The sequence below is a fragment of the Rhinichthys klamathensis genome, unplaced genomic scaffold, assembly GCF_029890125.1.
Source record: "Rhinichthys klamathensis goyatoka isolate OS25496 unplaced genomic scaffold, OSU_Roscu_1.1 h1tg000011l_1, whole genome shotgun sequence".
In the NCBI taxonomy this organism is placed as follows: Eukaryota; Metazoa; Chordata; class Actinopteri; order Cypriniformes; family Leuciscidae; genus Rhinichthys; species Rhinichthys klamathensis.
The window spans coordinates 3,883,603-3,908,853 of record NW_026606564.1 but is presented as its reverse complement, the minus strand read 5'-3'; the positions used below and the strand labels follow the sequence as shown (position 1 = coordinate 3,908,853).

General features: G+C 39.8%; 1 protein-coding gene across 1 annotated transcript in view; it reads right to left on the bottom strand.

Annotated features, from left to right (window-relative positions):
- Positions 1 to 22,363: 22,363 nt before the first annotated feature.
- Positions 22,364 to 25,251, bottom strand: part of pigk (phosphatidylinositol glycan anchor biosynthesis, class K) — a 57,463-nt gene continuing 54,575 nt past the window's right edge. Inside the window, exon 11 of the mRNA XM_056264346.1 lies at positions 22,364 to 22,777. Coding sequence (XP_056120321.1) covers positions 22,661 to 22,777 — 117 coding nt within the window. The 3' untranslated portion in view covers positions 22,364 to 22,660. The remainder of the gene's footprint in view (positions 22,778 to 25,251) is intronic.

Genomic DNA, 25,251 nt, shown 5'->3' with positions numbered 1-25,251 from the left:
TTACGTCACACCCGTACACATAAAGAAGGAGTTTCGGCTAGCCGGCTATACTGCGCGTGACGAGATGTTTAGATGTATAGGCTTTTCTCGCAGCACTTTACATAATTAAACTTATGGCATCCAGAAAGATCCAAACAACAATCATCAGTGTCAACTGGAGATTCAGCAGTTATAAAACCCAAAAGACTTCGTACTTCGGATTTAAGGTGGCTAGAGAAAGAGAAAGAAACCGTCTCATGCGAACAAGGATTTAAACATCGGCGGGGCTTTTGAAAAGTGCGTGAACTCCGTGTTTTGAAGGGGTTCGAAACGGAAGAAGAGACGGCTTTTTTCTGCTGAACAAGTAAGACATTTCAATAGTTCAATCGTGTAACAGTACGTTTTCTTAATTCACACAGTTATGGAGTTTCCTTTGTTGTGCCTTTCTCGTTTTGCTATTATGGAGAATATGAATTCTGAACTACACAGGTAACCATAAAACACATTAAATTTAACATTAGTCACGCAATGCTGATGTTGTTAACATTAACAATTTGAGAACAAAGTAGGCTATAATTTGCACGGTTGCTGTAAATCGCGTTGATTAAATCTAACGAAGCTTATGTCGAATGCTTTTTCCCCCTTAGTTGGTCAGAACAAAAATGGATTTTACTTACTTGTTCAGAAGACATTTTCTTATTAGAATTCTTATGTTGGTCAAACTTTCAAAAAGTGAATCTGTGATTCTGTATGCCAGTATCCACACAGCGCGGTGACTGACAGCAGCACTCGCCTCAAAGCACTGTGTTCATCCGCGCTGTTTCATGCCGATTTACAACCCACGTAAAGATAATAATTCCGCGAATCACTGCAGTTACAGATTTCAAACAGAGAGATGGCGACAAAGAGGAAAAGATACGGACTGCAGCTTTAAAACGGAAAACTTTTTATGCATTTTGACCATTCATTTACATGACAATGGCGTTTTGCGGACCTGAAAATGTAAACTTTTGAAAACGTTTTTTGAAAACTATACCGTTATCGTCTCCGTGTAAACTACAAAAACGCATAGTTTTTCTTTACAAAGTAACATCGCCAACTAGTGGCCTGGCAGCAGAATGCAGCGTTTTTAGTCGTTTATGAGGATCCGTGGGGACGTGAAACTTTTCAAAAACGCAAAGGAAAAACTTTTTACGTTTTGAAAATGTTTTAGTACATCATACATTGTTGTCGTGTAAACGTACCCAAAGAAATCTATCTATCTATCTATCTATCTATCTATCTATCTATCTATCTATCTATCTATCTATCATGTTTTGCTCTTTTTTTTTCTTAAGATAAGAAAGTTGCGCACTGCAGAAACCGTTACACAGAAGATCAATGGAGCAAATGATTGTAGCTACTTGATTGATTTGAAATGTTTTAACATGAACAATAAACAATTTGTTTGTTAAAAGGGAAAAATGACAATTAATAAGCACTGTGATCCTGCAGTTTTGATCTAGCGTTCTCACATTTATCAAAACTGGAATATTTAAGACGACCAGATGGGATGTATAGTCTTGGTGCCAGGTTTCAGATAAAACGGCATCTTGAAATCCCACCAGAAACGCAGCAGTATGAAGTCAACACAGAGCGTATTAAAATGAAATGCATTATTTTTGTGGTCAGTGTGAAGAGCATGTCAGAGGTGTACAGGACGCGTACAGGTGTAATTATGCCCGTCACAGCAGGAGGTCACGCATCATTGACTATGACCGCGCTGCGCCTGTCAGTCATGCAAATGTACACGCGTCGGGACTGTTAAAGCAGCCGTCGCATTAATGCGCCCCAGATGACTGACAAGTTGGCATCGCTGTTGAATGCACAAATGTTTGCAGATACGACGTGCCGCTATGAGTGATGGGTCGGACTATTATAGCATGAATTATTGCAAAAGCGATTGTTCGTTGTATAAATGCTGATGTAGGCCTGTCCATCTGGAAGGGAAGCACTAGAATTCTGGGAGATTTAGTTCTGTTTGCTAACAGCTGTTAGAGGAAATCATGTCACAAGATAAAGGAAAAGTGTTTGCTAGATAAAGTCATTCCTATAATAATGAATAGGGATGTTATCTTAATTGATCTGACCACAATAATTAGGGACCCTATTTTAACGATCTAAGCACATGGTCTAAAGCGCACAACGAAAGTGCACTTACTGTAGGTCATGTCCGAATCCACTTTTGCTAGTTTAATGGCGGGAAAAATGGTCGGCGGCGCATGGTCTAAAAGGGTTGTCCCTATTCTCTTAAAGGGTTAGTTCACCCAAAAATTACTCACCCTCATGTTGTTTCAACCCCGTAAGACTTTCGTTCATTTTCGGAACACAAATTAAGATATTGATTAAATCTGAGAGCTGTCTCACTCCTTCATAGACTTCTATTGTAATTGAAACCTGCCGGCCCAGAAAGTTAGTAAAGACATCGTTAAAGGGCACCTATTATGGCATTTAAAATGTTCCTAATATTGTTTTGGGAATCCCCAACAACAGTTTTACATGCATGCAATGACAAAAAACACATTTGTTGTCTTATAATATGCATTTATTTTTACCTGATTTGCTCACCGAGTCCCAAATGATTCGTTCAACGACTCATTTTTCCAAACCCCTCCTTTGCGTGACGCTAATCTGCAGTGATTGGTCAGATGACCCAGTCAGTTGTGATTGGTATACTCTGTGCAGAGATTGTCGGAAATGAAACGCCCATCACCATTAATGGATTATGGCTTGTTAAGTGTTGAAAATTCTATACAGTATATGAACAGACATGGCATCAATTTTGCCTTATCAATTCGAGCCAGAGTCCGAAGAGGAAACGTCCAGAGATGCCGATGAACCAGAAACCCAATCGCAAACACTACTGGAGCAGCACCTTTCCCAATGGTAAGTGTCAATGTACCGTAGTTTATGGTACTTCAGGCCAATGGAACATGCATAATCGGACTAATAATGTCTGATAAATGACGTGCTGTAATCGGATTAATTTTGCTGTCGGAACGGAAGTATTAGACAAATTAATTGGCAATTTTTTTAGGTGCACGTGTGGGAACTGTATCAAAATGCCAAGCGGGGCTGAAAATCTTTGCTGCAAGGAAGTACAACAGGTAGAGTTGATCTATTGTTTATGCAATACTTGTGCCTTTGACACTAGTACATGTAATGCTTAATAAAAAAGAATTACATGTAATAGATTAAAATAACAATCATAACGTGAAGTGAAAATATTGTGTGTGCATATACACTCACCGGCCACTTTATTAGGTACCCCATGCTAGTAACGGGTTGGACCCCCTTTTGCCTTCAGAACTGCCTCAATTCTTCGTGGCATAGATTCAACAAGGTGCTGGAAGCATTCCTCAGGGAGTTTGGTCCATATTGACATGATGGCATCACACAGTTGCCGCAGATTTGTCGGCTGCACATCCATGATGCGAATCTCCCGTTCCACCACATCCCAAAGATGCTCTATTGGGTTGAGATCTGGTGACTGTGAAGGCCATTTTAGTACAGTGAACTCATTGTCATGTTCAAGAAACCAATTTGAAATGATTAGAGCTTTGTGACATGGTGGAAGTAGCCATCAGAGGATGGGTACATGGTGGCCATAAAGGGATGGACATGGTCAGAAACAATGCTCAGGTAGGCCGTGGCATTTAAACGATGCCCAATTGGCACTAAGGGGCCTAAAGTGTGCCAGGAAAACATCCCCCACACCACTACACCACCACCACCAGCCTGCACAGTGGTAACAAGGCATGATGGTTCCATGTTCTCATTCTGTTTACGCCAAATTCTGACTCTAACATCTGAATGTCTCAACAGAAATCGAGACTCATCAGACCAGGCAACATTTTTCCAGTCTTCAACTGTTCAATTTTGGTGAGCTCTTGCAAATTGTAGCCTCTTTTTCCTATTTGTAGTGGAGATGAGTGGTACCCGGTGGAGTCTTCTGCTGTTGTAGCCCATCCGCCTCAAGGTTGTGCGTGTTGTGGCTTCACAAATGCTTTGCTGCATACCTCGGTTGTAACGAGTGGTTATTTCAGTCACTGTTGCCCTTCTATCAGCTCGAACCAGTCTGGCCATTCTCCTCTGACCTCTGGCATCAACAAGGCATTTCCGCCTCAAGGTTGTGCGTGTACCTAATAAAGTGGCAGGTGAGTATATATATATATATACTCACCTGCCACTTTATTAGGTACACCTGTCCAACTGCTCGTTAACACTTAATTTCTAAGCAGCCAATCACATGGCGGCAACTCAGTGCATTTAGGCATGTAGACATGGTCAAGACAATCTCCTGCAGTTCAAACCGAGCATCAGTATGGGGAAGAAAGTTGATTTGAGTGACTTTGAACGTGGCATGATTGTTGGTGCCAGAAGGGCTGGTCTGAGTATTTCAGAAACTGCTAATCTACTGGGATTTTCACGCACAACCATCTCTAGGGTTTACAGAGAATGGTCCGAAAAAGAAAAAACATCCAGTGAGCGGCAGTTCTGTGGGCGGAAATGCCTTGTTGATGCCAGAGGTCAGAGGAGAATGGCCAGACTGGTTCGAGCTGATAGAAGGGCAACAGTGACTGAAATAACCACTCGTTACAACCGAGGTATGCAGCAAAGCATTTGTGAAGCCACAACACGCACAACCTTGAGGCGGATGGGCTACAACAGCAGAAGACTCCACCGGGTACCACTCATCTCCACTACAAATAGGAAAAAGAGGCTACAATTTGCAAGAGCTCACCAAAATTGAACAGTTGAAGACTGGAAAAATGTTGCCTGGTCTGATGAGTCTCGATTTCTGTTGAGACATTCAGATGTTAGAGTCAGAATTTGGCGTAAACAGAATGAGAACATGGAACCATCATGCCTTGTTACCACTGTGCAGGCTGGTGGTGGTGGTGTAATGGTGTGGGGGATGTTTTCCTGGCACACTTTAGGCCCCTTAGTGCCAATTGGGCATCGTTTAAATGCCATCCGTTTAAAAGCATTGTTTCTGACCATGTCCATCCCTTTATGGCCACCATGTACCCATCCTCTGATGGCTACTTCCACCATGTCACAAAGCTCTAATCATTTCGAATTGGTTTCTTGAACATGACAATGAGTTCACTGTACTAAAATGGCCTCCACAGTCACCAGATCTCAACCCAATAGAGCATCTTTGGGATGTGGTGGAACGGGAGATTCGCATCATGGATGTGCAGCCGACAAATCTGCGGCAACTGTGTGATGCCATCATGTCAATATGGACCAAACTCCCTGAGGAGTGCTTCCAGCACCTTGTTGAATCTATGCCACGAAGAATTGAGGCAGTTCTGAAGGCAAAAGGGGGTCCAACCCGTTACTAGCATGGGGTACCTAATAAAGTGGCCGGTGAGTGTATATACACACACACTCACCAAAAGGATTATTAGGAACACCTGTTCAATTTCTCATTAATGCAATTATCTAATCAACCAATCACATGGCAGTTGCTTCAATGCATTTAGGGGTGTGGTCCTGGTCAAGACAATCTCCTGAACTCCAAACTGAATGTCAGAATGGGAAAGAAAGGTGATTTAAGCAATTTTGAGCGTGGCATGGTTGTTGGTGCCAGACAGGCCGGTCTGAGTATTTTACAATCTGCTCAGTTACTGGGATTTTCACGCACAACCATTTCTAGGGTTTACAAAGAATGGTGTGAAAAGGGAAAAACATCCAGTATGCGGCAGTCCTGTGGGCGAAAATGCCTTGTTGATGCTAGAGGTCAGAGGAGAATGGGCCGACTGATTCAAGCTGATAGAAGAGCAACTTTGACTAAAATAACCACTCGTTACTAGTAAAGCATTTGTGAAGCCACAACACGCACAACCTTGAGGCGGATGGGCTACAACAGCAGAAGACCCCACCGGGTACCACTCATCTCCACTACAAATAGGAAAAAGAGGCTACAATTTGCAAGAGCTCACCAAAATTGGACAGTTGAAGACTGGAAAAATGTTGCCTGGTCTGATGAGTCTTGATTTCTGTTGAGACATTCAGATGGTAGAGTCAGAATTTGGCGTAAACAGAATGAGAACATGGATCCATCATGTCTAGTTACCACTGTGCAGGCTGGTGGTGGTGGTGTAATGGTGTGGGGGATGTTTTCTTGGCACACTTTAGGCCCCTTAGTGCCAATTGGGCATCGTTTAAATGCCACGGCCTACCTGAGCATTGTTTCTGACCATGTCCATCCCTTTATGGCCACCATGTACCCATCCTCTGATGGCTACTTCCAGCAGGATAATGCACCATGTCACAAAGCTCGAATCATTTCAAATTGGTTTCTTGAACATGACAATGAGTTCACTGTACTAAAATGGCCCCCACAGTCACCAGATCTCAACCCAATAGAGCATCTTTGGGATGTGGTGGAACGGGAGCTTCGTGCCCTGGATGTGCATCCCACAAATCTTCATATTATAGGCTATTATTTGTGCATAAACATACCGTTTGTTTGAAAACAACATATTTTGTCATCCTTGCTGCAAGCTTACAATGAGCGATAGGATGACAAAATATGTTGTTTTCAAACAAACGGTATGTTTATGCACAAATAATAGCCTATAATATTTAGGGGTGTAACGATATTTGAACCGAACCGAAAAACCGCGATACACCACCCACGATCCGTATCGCGATACTCTCATGGCGAACCAAACACGCCCAGCCCCCTGCTGCCCCGCCCAGCAATGTAATTATGCTCATTGCACCTCATGTGTTATGTGTACACAACGATTACAGGGCTGTTGCCTAACCACCATTAACCACATATAATCGCAATAAGCTCAGTGTTTTGTTACTTTTGATAATAAGCAAGGTGTAATTATGTCTATTTGATCACGAAATGCAAACAATAGATGCCGTTTTGGCGCTCTTAGATGTGGCGTGACAGATATCACTGTATGCATGCGGCAGCGCGGAGCGCGATCATCTCTTCCTCAGTTACAGAATAAACATGAATGGACACCCGAAGGTATGTTGAAAGATACAGTATACTTACTGAAAGGCATCATAACTCGTGTAAACACTCAATCAGTGTTTCAACAGCGGAAATACGTCAATAAAACGCTTAGTTTTTCACATAGCTTTATATTTGGCAAGTCATTCAGTGTCCACAGCTTGCTGGTTTGCTAACTCTTTCACTAAATAAATGCTATATATTAGCCTATATATTATATTTTACTTAACCTGTTTATGATATCTTGATTATTTAATGTATGTTTAAAATAGTTGTCATGAAAATAACAGCAACTGTGTAAATTATTATATAACAATAACAAATTAGAGTAAAAACATGTTAATGCAAAAATTGCCTTATATGCAGTTTACATGTTTTCATACAATTTGTTATTTGAGTGTTGATTATTATTATATCATTTAGGCTAAAAGTCTAGGCTCTGTTGTTAAGCTTTAATGTTATAGTAATGTGCAAGTAAGGGCTGTAGTTTACAGCATTAGCAGATAATTTTGTTATCCTTGAGAAACGTTTACTTGTAATTGAATTAATTTAAAGACAAGGGCACAATTTGTTCATTAAAGCACTGTTTAATAAAAAAATAAAGCAATTTTAGCTTTCTAAACCCCCCCCACCCCACCGAAATGAACCGAACCGAGGCATTTAATGTAATAGATTAAAATAACAATCATAACGTGAAGTGAAAATATTGTGTGTGCATATACACTCACCGGCCACTTTATTAGGTACCCCATGCTAGTAACGGGTTGGACCCCCTTTTGCCTTCAGAACTGCCTCAATTCTTCGTGGCATAGATTCAACAAGGTGCTGGAAGCATTCCTCAGGGAGTTTGGTCCATATTGACATGATGGCATCACACAGTTGCCGCAGATTTGTCGGCTGCACATCCATGATGCGAATCTCCCGTTCCACCACATCCCAAAGATGCTCTATTGGGTTGAGATCTGGTGACTGTGAAGGCCATTTTAGTACAGTGAACTCATTGTCATGTTCAAGAAACCAATTTGAAATGATTAGAGCTTTGTGACATGGTGGAAGTAGCCATCAGAGGATGGGTACATGGTGGCCATAAAGGGATGGACATGGTCAGAAACAATGCTCAGGTAGGCCGTGGCATTTAAACGATGCCCAATTGGCACTAAGGGGCCTAAAGTGTGCCAGGAAAACATCGCCCACACCACTACACCACCACCACCAGCCTGCACAGTGGTAACAAGGCATGATGGTTCCATGTTCTCATTCTGTTTACGCCAAATTCTGACTCTAACATCTGAATGTCTCAACAGAAATCGAGACTCATCAGACCAGGCAACATTTTTCCAGTCTTCAACTGTTCAATTTTGGTGAGCTCTTGCAAATTGTAGCCTCTTTTTCCTATTTGTAGTGGAGATGAGTGGTACCCGGTGGAGTCTTCTGCTGTTGTAGCCCATCCGCCTCAAGGTTGTGCGTGTTGTGGCTTCACAAATGCTTTGCTGCATACCTCGGTTGTAACGAGTGGTTATTTCAGTCACTGTTGCCCTTCTATCAGCTCGAACCAGTCTGGCCATTCTCCTCTGACCTCTGGCATCAACAAGGCATTTCCGCCTCAAGGTTGTGCGTGTACCTAATAAAGTGGCAGGTGAGTATATATATATATATACTCACCTGCTACCTAATAAAGTGGCAGGTGAGTATATATATATATATATACTCACCTGCCACTTTATTAGGTACACCTGTCCAACTGCTCGTTAACACTTAATTTCTAAGCAGCCAATCACATGGCGGCAACTCAGTGCATTTAGGCATGTAGACATGGTCAAGACAATCTCCTGCAGTTCAAACCGAGCATCAGTATGGGGAAGAAAGTTGATTTGAGTGACTTTGAACGTGGCATGATTGTTGGTGCCAGAAGGGCTGGTCTGAGTATTTCAGAAACTGCTAATCTACTGGGATTTTCACGCACAACCATCTCTAGGGTTTACAGAGAATGGTCCGAAAAAGAAAAAACATCCAGTGAGCGGCAGTTCTGTGGGCGGAAATGCCTTGTTGATGCCAGAGGTCAGAGGAGAATGGCCAGACTGGTTCGAGCTGATAGAAGGGCAACAGTGACTGAAATAACCACTCGTTACAACCGAGGTATGCAGCAAAGCATTTGTGAAGCCACAACACGCACAACCTTGAGGCGGATGGGCTACAACAGCAAAAGACTCCACCGGGTACCACTCATCTCCACTACAAATAGGAAAAAGAGGCTACAATTTGCAAGAGCTCACCAAAATTGAACAGTTGAAGACTGGAAAAATGTTGCCTGGTCTGATGAGTCTCGATTTCTGTTGAGACATTCAGATGTTAGAGTCAGAATTTGGCGTAAACAGAATGAGAACATGGAACCATCATGCCTTGTTACCACTGTGCAGGCTGGTGGTGGTGGTGTAATGGTGTGGGGGATGTTTTCCTGGCACACTTTAGGCCCCTTAGTGCCAATTGGGCATCGTTTAAATGCCATCCGTTTAAAAGCATTGTTTCTGACCATGTCCATCCCTTTATGGCCACCATGTACCCATCCTCTGATGTCTACTTCCACCATGTCACAAAGCTCTAATCATTTCGAATTGGTTTCTTGAACATGACAATGAGTTCACTGTACTAAAATGGCCTCCACAGTCACCAGATCTCAACCCAATAGAGCATCTTTGGGATGTGGTGGAACGGGAGATTCGCATCATGGATGTGCAGCCGACAAATCTGCGGCAACTGTGTGATGCCATCATGTCAATATGGACCAAACTCCCTGAGGAGTGCTTCCAGCACCTTGTTGAATCTATGCCACGAAGAATTGAGGCAGTTCTGAAGGCAAAAGGGGGTCCAACCCGTTACTAGCATGGGGTACCTAATAAAGTGGCCGGTGAGTGTATATACACACACACTCACCAAAAGGATTATTAGGAACACCTGTTCAATTTCTCATTAATGCAATTATCTAATCAACCAATCACATGGCAGTTGCTTCAATGCATTTAGGGGTGTGGTCCTGGTCAAGACAATCTCCTGAACTCCAAACTGAATGTCAGAATGGGAAAGAAAGGTGATTTAAGCAATTTTGAGCGTGGCATGGTTGTTGGTGCCAGACAGGCCGGTCTGAGTATTTTACAATCTGCTCAGTTACTGGGATTTTCACGCACAACCATTTCTAGGGTTTACAAAGAATGGTGTGAAAAGGGAAAAACATCCAGTATGCGGCAGTCCTGTGGGCGAAAATGCCTTGTTGATGCTAGAGGTCAGAGGAGAATGGGCCGACTGATTCAAGCTGATAGAAGAGCAACTTTGACTAAAATAACCACTCGTTACTAGTAAAGCATTTGTGAAGCCACAACACGCACAACCTTGAGGCGGATGGGCTACAACAGCAGAAGACCCCACCGGGTACCACTCATCTCCACTACAAATAGGAAAAAGAGGCTACAATTTGCAAGAGCTCACCAAAATTGGACAGTTGAAGACTGGAAAAATGTTGCCTGGTCTGATGAGTCTTGATTTCTGTTGAGACATTCAGATGGTAGAGTCAGAATTTGGCGTAAACAGAATGAGAACATGGATCCATCATGTCTAGTTACCACTGTGCAGGCTGGTGGTGGTGGTGTAATGGTGTGGGGGATGTTTTCTTGGCACACTTTAGGCCCCTTAGTGCCAATTGGGCATCGTTTAAATGCCACGGCCTACCTGAGCATTGTTTCTGACCATGTCCATCCCTTTATGGCCACCATGTACCCATCCTCTGATGGCTACTTCCAGCAGGATAATGCACCATGTCACAAAGCTCGAATCATTTCAAATTGGTTTCTTGAACATGACAATGAGTTCACTGTACTAAAATGGCCCCCACAGTCACCAGATCTCAACCCAATAGAGCATCTTTGGGATGTGGTGGAACGGGAGCTTCGTGCCCTGGATGTGCATCCCACAAATCTTCATATTATAGGCTATTATTTGTGCATAAACATACCGTTTGTTTGAAAACAACATATTTTGTCATCCTTGCTGCAAGCTTACAATGAGCGATAGGATGACAAAATATGTTGTTTTCAAACAAACGGTATGTTTATGCACAAATAATAGCCTATAATATTTAGGGGTGTAACGATATTTGAACCGAACCGAAAAACCGCGATACACCACCCACGATCCGTATCGCGATACTCTCATGGCGAACCAAACACGCCCAGCCCCCTGCTGCCCCGCCCAGCAATGTAATTATGCTCATTGCACCTCATGTGTTATGTGTACACAACGATTACAGGGCTGTTGCCTAACCACCATTAACCACATATAATCGCAATAAGCTCAGTGTTTTGTTACTTTTGATAATAAGCAAGGTGTAATTATGTCTATTTGATCACGAAATGCAAACAATAGATGCCGTTTTGGCGCTCTTAGATGTGGCGTGACAGATATCACTGTATGCATGCGGCAGCGCGGAGCGCGATCATCTCTTCCTCAGTTACAGAATAAACATGAATGGACACCCGAAGGTATGTTGAAAGATACAGTATACTTACTGAAAGGCATCATAACTCGTGTAAACACTCAATCAGTGTTTCAACAGCGGAAATACGTCAATAAAACGCTTAGTTTTTCACATAGCTTTATATTTGGCAAGTCATTCAGTGTCCACAGCTTGCTGGTTTGCTAACTCTTTCACTAAATAAATGCTATATATTAGCCTATATATTATATTTTACTTAACCTGTTTATGATATCTTGATTATTTAATGTATGTTTAAAATAGTTGTCATGAAAATAACAGCAACTGTGTAAATTATTATATAACAATAACAAATTAGAGTAAAAACATGTTAATGCAAAAATTGCCTTATATGCAGTTTACATGTTTTCATACAATTTGTTATTTGAGTGTTGATTATTATTATATCATTTAGGCTAAAAGTCTAGGCTCTGTTGTTAAGCTTTAATGTTATAGTAATGTGCAAGTAAGGGCTGTAGTTTACAGCATTAGCAGATAATTTTGTTATCCTTGAGAAACGTTTACTTGTAATTGAATTAATTTAAAGACAAGGGCACAATTTGTTCATTAAAGCACTGTTTAATAAAAAAATAAAGCAATTTTAGCTTTCTAAACCCCCCCCACCCCACCGAAATGAACCGAACCGAGACCTCAAAACCGTGGGACGAACCGAACCGTCAGGTTTGTGTATCGTTACACCCAGGGGCGTAGCCAGTATTGGGCCAGGGCGGCACTGGCCCGCCCACATTACTCACTGGCCCGCCCAGGCAAGTTTGATAAAAATACATTTTTAGTTTATTTTTATTCAAATGTATTTAAGAAAATATATTAATATATACCTGATTTATTGTTGACTGCTGTGTGTGTTTAATTCGTTTTCCGAATAAAATGGAACTGTCGAAGCAAGTTGTAGAAAGCCTCTCTCCGGAACGTTATTGGTTGCTATGGTTGCTGCTGGGGGTTCCGACAGGAAAACTCACAGCGGCGAACTTTCTTTAATGTGCTATTTGAAAAAAGCTAGAGTTGAGGAAGAAGACACGCCACTGCCTTCATCTACCGAGTCCACACAGCCCAGTTCTTCAGACTCATTACCCCAGGAGAAGGCTAGTCAGGTGCTGGCGCCGGCCGCTTCTTGCTCCCTCTCTTCCCGTCAGCCTGACGTGGGTTTACCCGCCGATCTAATTGCGATATTGTTATTTTAGCTTATTTTATTTTCGGGTGAACTGTCTTTGCACTGCTGACTAGCCTGAATAAAATAGACAGGTTATTGTCTACACTGGTTTGTCCAGCCTTTATTAAGCTCTGTTGGTTGAACATGATGATTTGCCGAATATAAAGGTGTAACTGTTTTTGCAGTTTGTCTATTCATTTTTCTACTCTCTAAGGTTAATTATTACTGAAGTCATTTTTTTCTATGAAAAACTATAGGCCCACTCACATTTTCACTGGCCCACCCAAAATACAATTTCTGCCTACGCCACTGGTTACACCCCTAATAATATTGAAAATACAATAACAAAAACATCAGTAGGCCCTTTGTAATTTAAAAACGTAAGCCTAGGAGAAGCCTATATATTGGCCCTATTTGAAATGCAAAAACAAAAATATTCACACTGGTGTGTAGGTAAAAAAAGAAAGAATATAGGCTATTACTAAAATGACTGTTGTCTGGGGCCTCAATACTTGCATGTTATTTGTGAGGCTTTATCAATGTGAGGCTTTATTTTTTACGCTTTTGGCGCTATAGCGAGCGATAATAAACTTGCGTTTATTAACAGAATAATGAGTCTTTCGGAAGAACATTGTAGCCGGAACTACATCTCTCTGTGTACGTCTATGACGAGTCACGCAGGTACTGGGCTACTCCGCAGCGGCAGCGATCCGAACCAGTGTAAAATAGTCCCAATGTAAACACTTATTATAGTGTACCATAGTGGTTCAGGATAAGACAAAAACACGGATTGGAAAATTGATTCATGATGAACTCGCTCATTATATAAATTTAGTAAATTTTGAACAGAAAAAAGTTAAGGACTTTTATTTAATGCTCATTGCTCAAACCTTTCAAAATATGACGCGTCCCCCCACAGAGCTCGCTGAGGCCCCCTTGTGGGCCGCGACCCCCCTGTTGGGAACCGATTACTTACACGACACAAATACTTATTAAGCATGCTAAAAACACATAAAAGCAACTATTATTAATAATACTTACAGGTTGTGATTCGGAGGAGGAAGCTGATCCAAATAAACTTGGTACTGAACCTTCCTTCAGTATTAACCGGCTCGCGAATCCACACTTGAACGCATTCATGTTTGTAAAGCAATCGTCATTAAAATGACGCGAACACAGCACAAGGTTCGGGCTATACTTGTGTGGTATAGATGTAAATATAAACTCGAGCCACTGATTCTTCACATGCACGTCCCTGGGCAGTGAAAAAAAGGTCGATTTTGATACGCACTTCAGAACACAGCGTCTTGTTGTCGACATGATGATTTCAAGTTTTCCCTAAGTGTCTGCGCGCGCAATGAGTGGGCGCGGTCAATTTGATAATTTTTCGTCTTGACATCACAACGAAAAGGAAAATGACTCATTGGAAAAACGATTCATTACCTTGACTCAGAGACGATTCATACCTTTGAGAGACAATAACTTTTTTTACGGTGAACTTTCATATATGGGCCATTCTACAGAATTGGCGCAAACTGCTGTCCCTCGTCCAAAAAACACATTTGAAAAGCATTTAATTATTAAAATCTTAGATGTTTACTAGATCCTTCAATTATCAATTGAAACCCACAATAATATTTAAGATATCAGTAAGCTTTATATATATATATAATCATAATTTATGGGCTAATTTCAATTAGGAGGTGGCTGTCCCAAACCCTAACCCCTAAATTTCAACTTGTGAAAATTATATTGAATATTTTTTGGCAATTTTTTCCATTCTTGTTTAAAAAATAAAATAATAATAATAATATATATATATATATATATATATATATTTAAGATGAAGTTAAAAAAAATATTTATTTTATATTTAATTTTTAAATCATGAAACTTTATCTAAAAAAACGTGTCCTGCATTTTCATGTCACTAGCAAAACTGTGAATGTTGTAGTCCATTGGCTGAGACTGATTTTAACCACACCCCTACATTTTTTATCAGGAAATATTCCTGTGTCCCTCTCTCTCATGTGCTATATGGCGAGTAGATTGATCCCATCATTTTGAGGTAAATAAGTTCTAAAGTCTAAAAATCTGTGTGTAACTTTAAGGAATGTCACCACCAAACTCATTTTTTCTGCTATTGAGAAAACTTTTTTGGATGTTATTCCATACAATTTAGTTGTTATATGTGTTCAACTGTTCTGACCAGTGATTGCTAACCATGTGCTGATTACTAGCATCTTCGAGCTAGGCTCAAAAGTAGTCTCAGCCTCAGACGTCACGCCCACGGAACGTTGGCTAAACGTCTGATGCATATGGTACACTTAACTGGAAACACTTCAGGAATGTCGAAATCGTCATCTGATTGGTTGAATTTTATCGGATTTCCGGGGGGCGCGAGTGTCGCGTTTATTTTCGGTCCGCCGGGAAACAAAGCGCAGACGTGTGATTGCGGAAGAAAAACTGTTGTGTTTACACGAGTGACAATGAGCATTTATCAAGATCAGCTAAACGTAGGATTCTCAAAAGTATGCGCGGTTCACGGCATAGACTCTTGAAGTTTTCTTCTCCTTCTTTGATTTTCTATGCTGACTGACTTGTTGCACGCCGGTCTGTTGTTGTGGGGACATTTCCACGCACCGAAACGTGACGCTGAACGAAACGAACTGTAATTGGTTGTTTTACATGTCGGTCAAACGGCCTTATGGGCGGGCCTTGGCCAAAGAAAGCTGCTATGAATTCCAGACCTTCAGCCGTCAGTCTGAAGGTCTGGCTACGCGAGACTAGCTCAAAAGTATCTAAAATTGTCACTACCAAAACAGTCACAACCGAAACATGTCTTGAAGTTTCGGTTGTGACATTATTGTTTTGGTAGTGACAAAAGGGAACACATAATCCTTTATTTGGAGGAATAAACTACATTTTAGTACAGTTATGCAAATAATTACTACTATAGTATGTTTTAGTAGTGTTTTAGTATGCAAGATTCTGTTAAAGCAGCATGAAGTAGGAATTCCGTTTTTGTCAAACAGCGACCCCTAGAGTCGCTGTGGAGTACTTGTACTGTCGTGAATAGCACTCACGCAGAGATGGCTCGCACTCACGGCCGGATCCCCTCCCCCTGTACACCGGTACCTGTTCAGTAGGATGGACGCTGTAACGAGTGGAAATAAGGTATGGCCCCTTTAAGAGCAGCGCGCGCCCTGTTTAACTGTCGGCAGTCTGTATTGTATGTGCGCCTCGAACACCACATGTATACGGCGCCGGGTTATTTCTGTTTGATGCTCATTTTATCAGAATTTTATCAGATCTGTTTTTTGCCGTAAAGCAATTCGTTACCTCGCGAGACCTGATATCACACGATACTTCCTAACACTGAGGCCGGCGGCCGCCGGCCCAAAGTTGCAAGGGTGGTTTTGCGGCTCACAGGCACCAGGGGGGTGCGAGACGACCACCATTCAACACGAAATCAGTAATATAAACATTACAATGACTCCAAAGCTGTTCGGTTAAGGTAAAAAAGTTACTTAGTTCACCTTTAAAATTCTGTAATGTGATGAGGTTACAATTACTTAAGGTTGCAGTCCATGATACTAGCTTACGTGTAAGGTTGTTGTCAGTATGTAATGTTAATTTCTATGATTAACTTGACAGGGAGAATGACATAAAACACCAACATGCCTAAAAAATAGAAAAACTACAACAGAGAGACAGAGAAAATACAAATAAAGGTTGAAGGAAGACCCAGTGAAGTACGAGGAATACTTAAGGAAAGAAAGAGAAAGAAATAAGAAACGAGGGGAAGAAGGAAAGTTGAAGAGTATCAGTGAATTATCTGACAGGGAGCAGAGAGATGTCAGAAAAGCATGGAGGAAAAGACAGAAAAAAGACACAGGAGGATGGTGAAAAGACAAAAAGAGGTGGAGACATTTTGCAGGGCTTCCACAGCACCTAGCACTTCCAGTGAGGGTGATCAGACACCAGTGCACATACACACTGGGGGACAAGGGGGAAAACGAGCAAAAATCAGTAACTAACGAAAATATCACACACACACACACACACACACACACACACACACACACACACAGTTCAGTGGTTCTGGAGATTTATCTGAATGAGGAAAATTATTCTGAAATTAATGTTTTATGTAAACACACACACACACACACACACACACAGTTCAGTGGTTCTGGAGATTTATCTGAATGACTCAAACAAAATGTTGAAAATGTGAAAATAAAACAAAGTGGTTCTGAAACAGTCTACATTGTAAGTTGTTGGTTTTTTTTAGGAAGAAAAATCTATGAGCATACTCTTCTCATTTGCACCTCAAGACCCAAAGTATAGAATAGCTCTAGGTGTTCTTATAAGATATTTACTGTCAGATGTGTGTCTGCTATATGTACTGACTGCATATGTGCATCATAGTTATTTATTTATATTAAAGCTGCAGTCCGCATGTTTTCCTCTTTAATTGTCGCCATCTCTGTTCGAAATCTGCAATTGCAGTCATTCGCGGAATTATCAACTTTACGCGAGTTGTAGTTCGACACGGCACAGCGCAGATGAACACATTGAGGAGAGTGTGCAGCTGTCAATCACCGCGCCGCTGTCGATACTGGCATTCAGAATCACAGATCATTCTTTTTGGAAGTATGACTAACATCATAATTTTCACCGGAAAATGTCATCTGAACAAGTAAGAAACATCCACTTTAGTTCTGGTTCTGACATTGCAGTAAATCGCGCTGATTAAATCTAACAATCGCTTATCATATCACGCAAAACCGTGCAAATTATACTTTGTTCTCAAATTGATAATGTTAACAACGTCAGCATTGCGTGACTACATGTAATGTCCTTCCGATATGTATCCTTGTTTTCTCATGGGTCCGGTTGCAGTCTCTTTTTTTTCTGTAGCCACTCCGAAGTCCGACCGAAGTCTTTTGCATTTTACAGCGGGTGAATCTGTTGTCACTGGTGATTTGTCGTTTGAACCTTTCTGGATCCGCCATCAAATTGATAAGTTTAATTATATCAAGTGCTGTGAGAAAAGGCTATAAATCTCCACCTCCAGCATCCTCACACGCAATATAGCCTACTAGCCGAGACTCTTCTTTATGTGTACAGATGTGTGTGTGTACAGATGTGTGTGTGCAGATGTGACGTAATGACGCAAAGACATGGTCGAATCTCCCGCGGAAATCCACCAGTACCACTGGAATTAAAAACATTATTACAAGCTTACCGTTTAGAATCGAGCTAAGGCAAGCAGATCGTTTTGAACACTGGCTGGTTATGTATTTTCTGAAATATGTATTTTGGATCATTTTTAACCCCAAAAAATACGGACTGCAGCTTTAACATAAAATGTGGACAGTCTGATTCAGCCATGGCAAACTAAGTTTTGTGGTCACTACCAAAAATCTGCAGTCACTACCGTAACATGAGATGTTTTGTCAAAAATAAATTATATTGAATTATCAAATAAGATGTTAGGATAGTGTTTGGTTCAATGCATATTCAAACTAATGAATCCTTAACTTTGAAATCAGTACGATAAACTTTATGCCTTCTACAAAGAAAAATTGGGTTCAAAATACAACAAATCTCATAAATTACACTTAAAATATTATTAAAATTATAATCTTTATTGATTTAACCTGTAAAAATATTTTTAAAACATAGAAAGATTTATATTTATAAGGTAGATGTAAACAAAATCTTAATAGGTCGTTATAAGGCTTCTTAAAAAAATATTTAATATTGTGTTTCGGTAGTGACAAATTTGGGGAGAAGGAAAATATTCCAGCATTTTCAATATGAGAATTAAATGCACAATTACTAGAAAAGCGTACCTTGGATATTATACAATTTGCATACATGCAAAATTTGTGGGGGAAAAAACAAAACAAAATCAAGATGTTTCCAACTCTGACTGCACCAATTCTGTAGAATGGCCCATATAAAACTTTGCAGGATGTTTTTGTTCACTTAGATCTGTTACACACTACATGCAAGGTAATTTTCAAAATTCCATAATAGGAGCCCTTTAAAATAGCCCAATTGACTACAGTGGCTCAACCTTAAGTTTATCAAGCGACAAGAATACTTTTTGTGCGCAAAAAAATATAACGACATTATTCAACTGCTCATCTTCTTTTGATGTTCTGGCTACGTCAGGGTTAGGGTTAGGCCTCACTATTGGCCGACGCTGGTCATGAGTGTGATGCTGGCCAATAGTGAGCCTGCGTTCTGATGTAGTGCTGCGCTGTTACACTACGTGAACTCACTCTGAGGCCCACACAGAAGATGAAATCCTAAAAGATTAATTTGATCCTGGGCTCAAATCTGAAGTCTTTGAACGTCAGTTTGACATAAATGACCGATAAATGACCGTTGCTATAAAATTTGACCTCCGGCGAAAGTTTTTCAAGACAAGCCGTGACCAAAATTAACGTTAGAGATTTCGGTAACACTTTATTTTAAGGTGCTTGTAATAAGCAGTAATTAACAGTTAATAAGACACTTATAAGACCTTATAAGATGCATATAAGATGCATATAAGCATTAACTACTTCATATAAGGGTTAATTAAAGGTCCAGGCCCTGAAGAGATCAGGGAAACTACTCCCTCTTGGGAAGGTCAATTTTTAAGGGCCTGGGAGTTTGTGTTACCATTTATGTTTGTTCGGCTGTTCTAAAAGTGCAATGTATTGATACTTGAGAAATTTATTATTTAATTTAATTTATTTATTATCATTAGTTAATGCTTATATGCATCTTATATGCATCTTATAAGGTCTTATAAGTGTCTTATTAACTGTTAATTACTGCTTATTACAAGCACCTTAAAATAAAGTGTTACCGAGATTTCTTTTGTAGCCACCATTTCAATCCCACGTGTAATGCAGCTCACCGTGAACGTACGTATCATTAATAGATGATGTAAAACTCCGGACAAGTTTTCTTGCGTGCGTCCGTTTTTAACGCGTCTCGACTGTCGTACAGTCTGACATCAATGACAACTGAGATCTTAAAACGTGTCACATGGCTTACTTATAGCGATGATCATGTTCGTACAGTCTGACAAGCAACAGTCGTAAAGGACTATTATAAATCGCACTGTGTGCAACTGGCTCAAGTCTGATCGGCAGAGAAAATCATTCGGAAAGTGATTCCAACAATATTGTTTCTTGGTGCTGTAATTATACCTTAGCCTAGTTGTGGTGTGTACTCTGCAATTCTTTTAAATGCAGAGCTTTTAGTTATCGTCTTTAGTCTAGTGTGAATTACTTTTTATAATAAGAAGTCAAAATGTCTTAAATGTGAGCTAAAGTTATATTCAACCCAGAATATTCCTTTATTGGTAAAGCGTGCACGTGTTCTTGGTGGTGGTATTACATGGAGACTTTCTCATTTTCAGGTTTAGCCACGCTCAAGGCAATCCTTGAAAGCGGGTTACTCTGTGTAGAGGAAAACTCACAGTTTTGACCAGAATAGCTCAAGTGTGGCACTATAGTATGATGCTGAAAGAGAGAATTGTTGAGAAATAAAGCAATATGGGCCACTGCAGCTAGGCCAGATTACTACGGCATAGAGTCTATCTCTTGGTGGTGTATTGATCCATTGTGGCCCAGCTATTTTCCAAACAGCGAGTCGCTGACTGAGAGACAATAGTTTCTTGCTCTGAGAAAACAGACAGTGCTGAGCTGTAATTAAACCCACAATATGGCCATATATAACCAACCCTGGAAATTGGGACCATTTATTGTACTTATGACCAACCATTAAACAGGTAAAAAAAAAAAAAGCCTTTTAATGGGCACTAATGAGATTCAATGAGCTGAAATATGTAATTGGCGTATTAATAATGACTTGATGAGTTGAGAGCTGACATCCTATAATTTACATTTGAACAAGATTTCATAGCCTAATAAATATATGCATTAAGTAGATTTTTAAGACAACCTAACCAAAAAAAAAATAATTCACAGCTTTCAACTCAACATCCTGTTACAAGGATTCATTTTCATAATGCTTCTCCATTGAAAAATGTGAGTTCTTTGTTCTCTTTCATTTCACACAGAAAAAAAGGAGCTCCTGCTTTCCACTACTTTCTGCTTTATGACTCTCCTTCAACTTTTAAAAGGAACCGAACATGAAAAGCTTTCAGTCTTTTCTCTGTAGGCTTTATTCAAAACGTCACCTTTAGCCAGTTATATAAAAAACAAAAAAAAACACAGCAAACTGCTAGAGAACATAAATGTGAAAAAGGCAAAATGGCACTGTAGAAATTCTCATAATGCAATGCAGGAGTGAGTGCCAGTGAATATTTTGATGTGGGCTCTCCTAAATAATTTGTGATGTCTGACCTACCAACAGTTAATGCTGCATTAGACAAACAGGGGAAAAAAAATTAGTTCGAATTGTCCAATTTGTCATTCTCTCATTCGCACTTACTGTGTAGCAGGGGGTGAATTCGGTCGACCCCTTTTAGAGCATGTTCTTAACACGGTTCAAGTGGAGCGGAGATGCTAATGGACAGATACAGGACACAGCCAAAGGCAAATGGAGTGATTTGGTTGCAGTACATGGAAATGTGTTTGCTGTCCATTAAATACATTTTGCTTAAAAAAAAAAAGAAGCCTATTTTAGGACCAATAAGATATTTGGCATTTTCTACCTACTTGTTAGTTAATTGTCAGCAGCTTAATGATATGTAGAAAAAAAAGCCTATTCTCATTACTGTAATTTGGAAATAACTGTTACATTACTTAAATGAGAGACAATTTTAATTACACATCATGTTAGATTATTTTTCCCCCCACTGTTTTACTTAAATGACAATGAGATGTTTATTTTCTTAATGGAAATGGGAAAAAAAAGAAAAGAAAAATTCATTATCCTAAAATAAGCTTCATTTTCTTTCTATGATCCAAACATTATATGAATAAGTGGTTTTCAGATATGTTCACAGTTGGTTTTCACAACTCTTCTCAGAGCTACCCTGAACATTAGCGTCTTTTCCCACTTCATATAACCATTGAAGAATAAGAATGGAAATGATAAAGTGCAACTGAAACAATAGATCAAGCAATTGCATATACAGATTTAGAATATCTGTAAAAAGCTAACAAACAATCTCATCCCCCTGAGAACAAAATGAAGGAATCTGGGAGGAGTGCATGCCCTCATTACAAGTTACAATGTCATGTGTGCCATAACAAATGTTAGAAAAGAATTGAACCCTGCCCTGGGCTGAAGTATGGTAGCTTGTTTCCGCCACTGAATAAAAAGGAAAAAAGGTAAATGCGAATTATTTTATTTAACAATTCTAACTTTTTTTATCGCAATTGCACGTTTACATCTCGCAATTCTGTTTTTTTTTCCCCCTCAGAACTGCATGATATAAACTCGCAATTGTGAGTTATAAAGTCAGAATTGCAAGCTATAGACTCAATATAAGTCAGTCTTTTTACCTCAGAATTGGACTCGTAATTGCAAGTTTATATCTTACAACTTTTAGTAGTCATAAACTCGTAATTTTAGAGAAAAAAAGAAGTCAGAATTGTGAGATAAAAAGTCACAATTATCTTTTAATTATTTTATTCCGTGGTGGAAACAAGCTTCCATACAGAAGCTTCCAAAAACAGAAACAAACCAAAAAACAAGAAGTATGCTTCTCCCTGCAAGCTGTGTGTGTGTTTAGTTCAAAAGAAAGTCCTTGTGTGAAATTCAAATGGATTTCACTACAGAGCTAAAAAAAATAACAAAGAACAAGTCAGTGCATGTCACTTTCAAAATATGATACACAGCAAAACCAAAAGAAAACAAACTTGCATCAAGAAATAAATAAAAACCTATTCCTGACCAAATCAATCATGAAGAAAGTTATGGTGGACTCTCTTATGACAGAGCAGACGCAGACGCAGCAGGTTCTTTGACCTCTGTGGGATCAGAAGATGTGTTTGAGATGTTTGATGCCATAGGTCTTGAAGAACACCAGCAGGATTAGAGTCCAGAGCCCCAGAATGAAGCCATCGGGAGGGTGCCAGTCTTTCTGCTTGGGTTTCTGTGAAGACATGTAGGGAGAACTCTGATGAGTGTTTCATAGCATGAACAACTGCATTTCATTTCCTCTTCTGAAATAAAAGAAATGGATTCACTATGTAAGCACTGAGTGTGTCAGTCGTTGCCTTTTACAGACGATATGAGATTTAAATAGCGACTGCATTATGGAGGATGATCAGATATTTATTTGATTTGATTAAAAGCTTGTGTTTACGTCGATCAAATAGCACATTTAGCCAGCTACAGAGAAACTGGTAGCCAGGCAACAGACAAGTGACCAATCCTGAGTGCCGACGTCATTACACGCATTCTACCAGTACGGTAGAATTACGGGGCGAGAATCGTGTAATCGTAATCGGTCTTAGGTGGAACTAGTATAACTTGAATTGTATATCCTTACTGTTTTTAGAACCGTTCGGCCCGATGTTGGGAAAGAAGCTAATGTTTACACAAAGGCTGTTACTGAAGGATAGGGTGTTATGTTATTACCAACCACACACATTCAAATGGAAATATTATTACCAACCACACACATTCAACTAATACTGAGAGGGAAAAAACAGCTCACCACATTTTCTTGCAATTGCGAGTTTATGTAGATCTCACAAGTCTGACTTTATAACGGGCAATTTTGACAAATAAGTCAAAATTACGGGATGTAAACTGGCAATTCGGAGAAATAAAGTCAGAATTACGGGATGTAAACTGCCAATTCTGAGAATGGGATGTAAACTGGCAATTCTGAGAAATAAAGTCAGAATTACGAGGTGTAAACTGGCAATTCTGAGAAATAAGTCAGAATTACGGGATGTAAACTGGCAATTCTGAGAAATAAGTCAGAATTACGAGGTGTAAACTGCCAATTCTGAGAAATAAGTCCGAATTACGGGATGTAAACTGCCAATTCTGAGAAATGAAGTCAGAATTACGAGGTGTAAAATGGCTATTCTGAGAAATAAGTCCGAATTACGGGATGTAAACTGCCAATTCTGAGAAATAAAGTCAGAATTACGAGGTGTAAAATGGCAATTCTGAGAAATAAGTCAGAATTAGGGGATGTAAACTGGCAATTCTAAGAAATAAAGTCAGAATTACGGGATGTAAACTGGCAATTCTGAGAAATAAGTCAGAATTACGAAGTGTAAACTGGCAATTCTGAGAAATAAGTCAGAATTACGGGATGCAAACTGCCAATTCTGAGAAATAAGTCAGAATTACGAGGTGTAAACTGGCAATTCTGAGAAATAAAGACAGAATTACGAGGTGTAAACTGGCAATTCTGAGAAATAAGTCAAAATTACGGGATGTAAACTGCCAATTGTGAGAAATAAGTCAGAATTACGGGATGTAAACTGCCAATTCTGAGAAATAAAGTCAGAATTACGAGGTGTAAACTGCCAATTGTGAGAAATAAGTCAGAATTACGGGATGTAAACTGCCAATTCTGAGAAATAAAGTCAGAATTACGAGGTGTAAACTGGCAATTCTGAGAAATAAGTCAGAATTACGGGATGTAAACTGCCAATTGTGAGAAATAAGTCAGAATTACGGGATGTAAACTGCCAATTCTGAGAAATAAAGACAGAATTACGAGGTGTAAACTGGCAATTCTGAGAAATAAGTCAAAATTACGGGATGTAAACTGCCAATTGTGAGAAATAAGTCAGAATTACGGGATGTAAACTGCCAATTCTGAGAAATAAAGTCAGAATTACGAGGTGTAAACTGCCAATTGTGAGAAATAAGTCAGAATTACGGGATGTAAACTGCCAATTCTGAGAAATAAGTCAGAATTACGAGGTGTAAACTGCCAATTCTGAGAAATAAGTCAGAATTACGGGATGTAAACTGCCAATTCTGAGAAATAAAGTCAGAATTACGAGGTGTAAACTGCCAATTCTGAGAAATAAGTCACAATTACGGGATGTAAACTGGCAATTCTGAGAAATAAGTAAGAATTACGAGGTGCAAACTGGCAATTCTGAGAAATAAGTCAGAATTACGGGATGTAAACTGCCAATTCTGAGAAATAAAGTCAGAATTACGGGATGTAAACTGGCAATTCTGAGAAATAAAGTCAGAATTACGGGATGTAAACTGCCAATTCTGAGAAATAAAGTCAGAATTACGAGGTGTAAACTGGCAATTCTGAGAAATAAGTCAGAATTACGGGATGTAAACTGCCAATTCTGAGAAATAAAGTCAGAATTACGGGATGTAAACTGCCAATTCTGAGAAATAAAGTCAGAATTACGAGGTGTAAACTGGCAATTCTGAGAAATAAGTCAGAATTACGGGATGTAAACTGCCAATTCTGAGAAATAAAGTCAGAAATACGAGATCTGTTTGTGCAGGTTTTCAAGAATGCGGTTGTGAGTCCTGAAAATGTTTGGGTGTAAGTTTGGTAATAGAAGGAGGCTGTCACTACCATACGTAACTGATCTGTCTGTGAACGTAACCGTATTAAAGACTCAA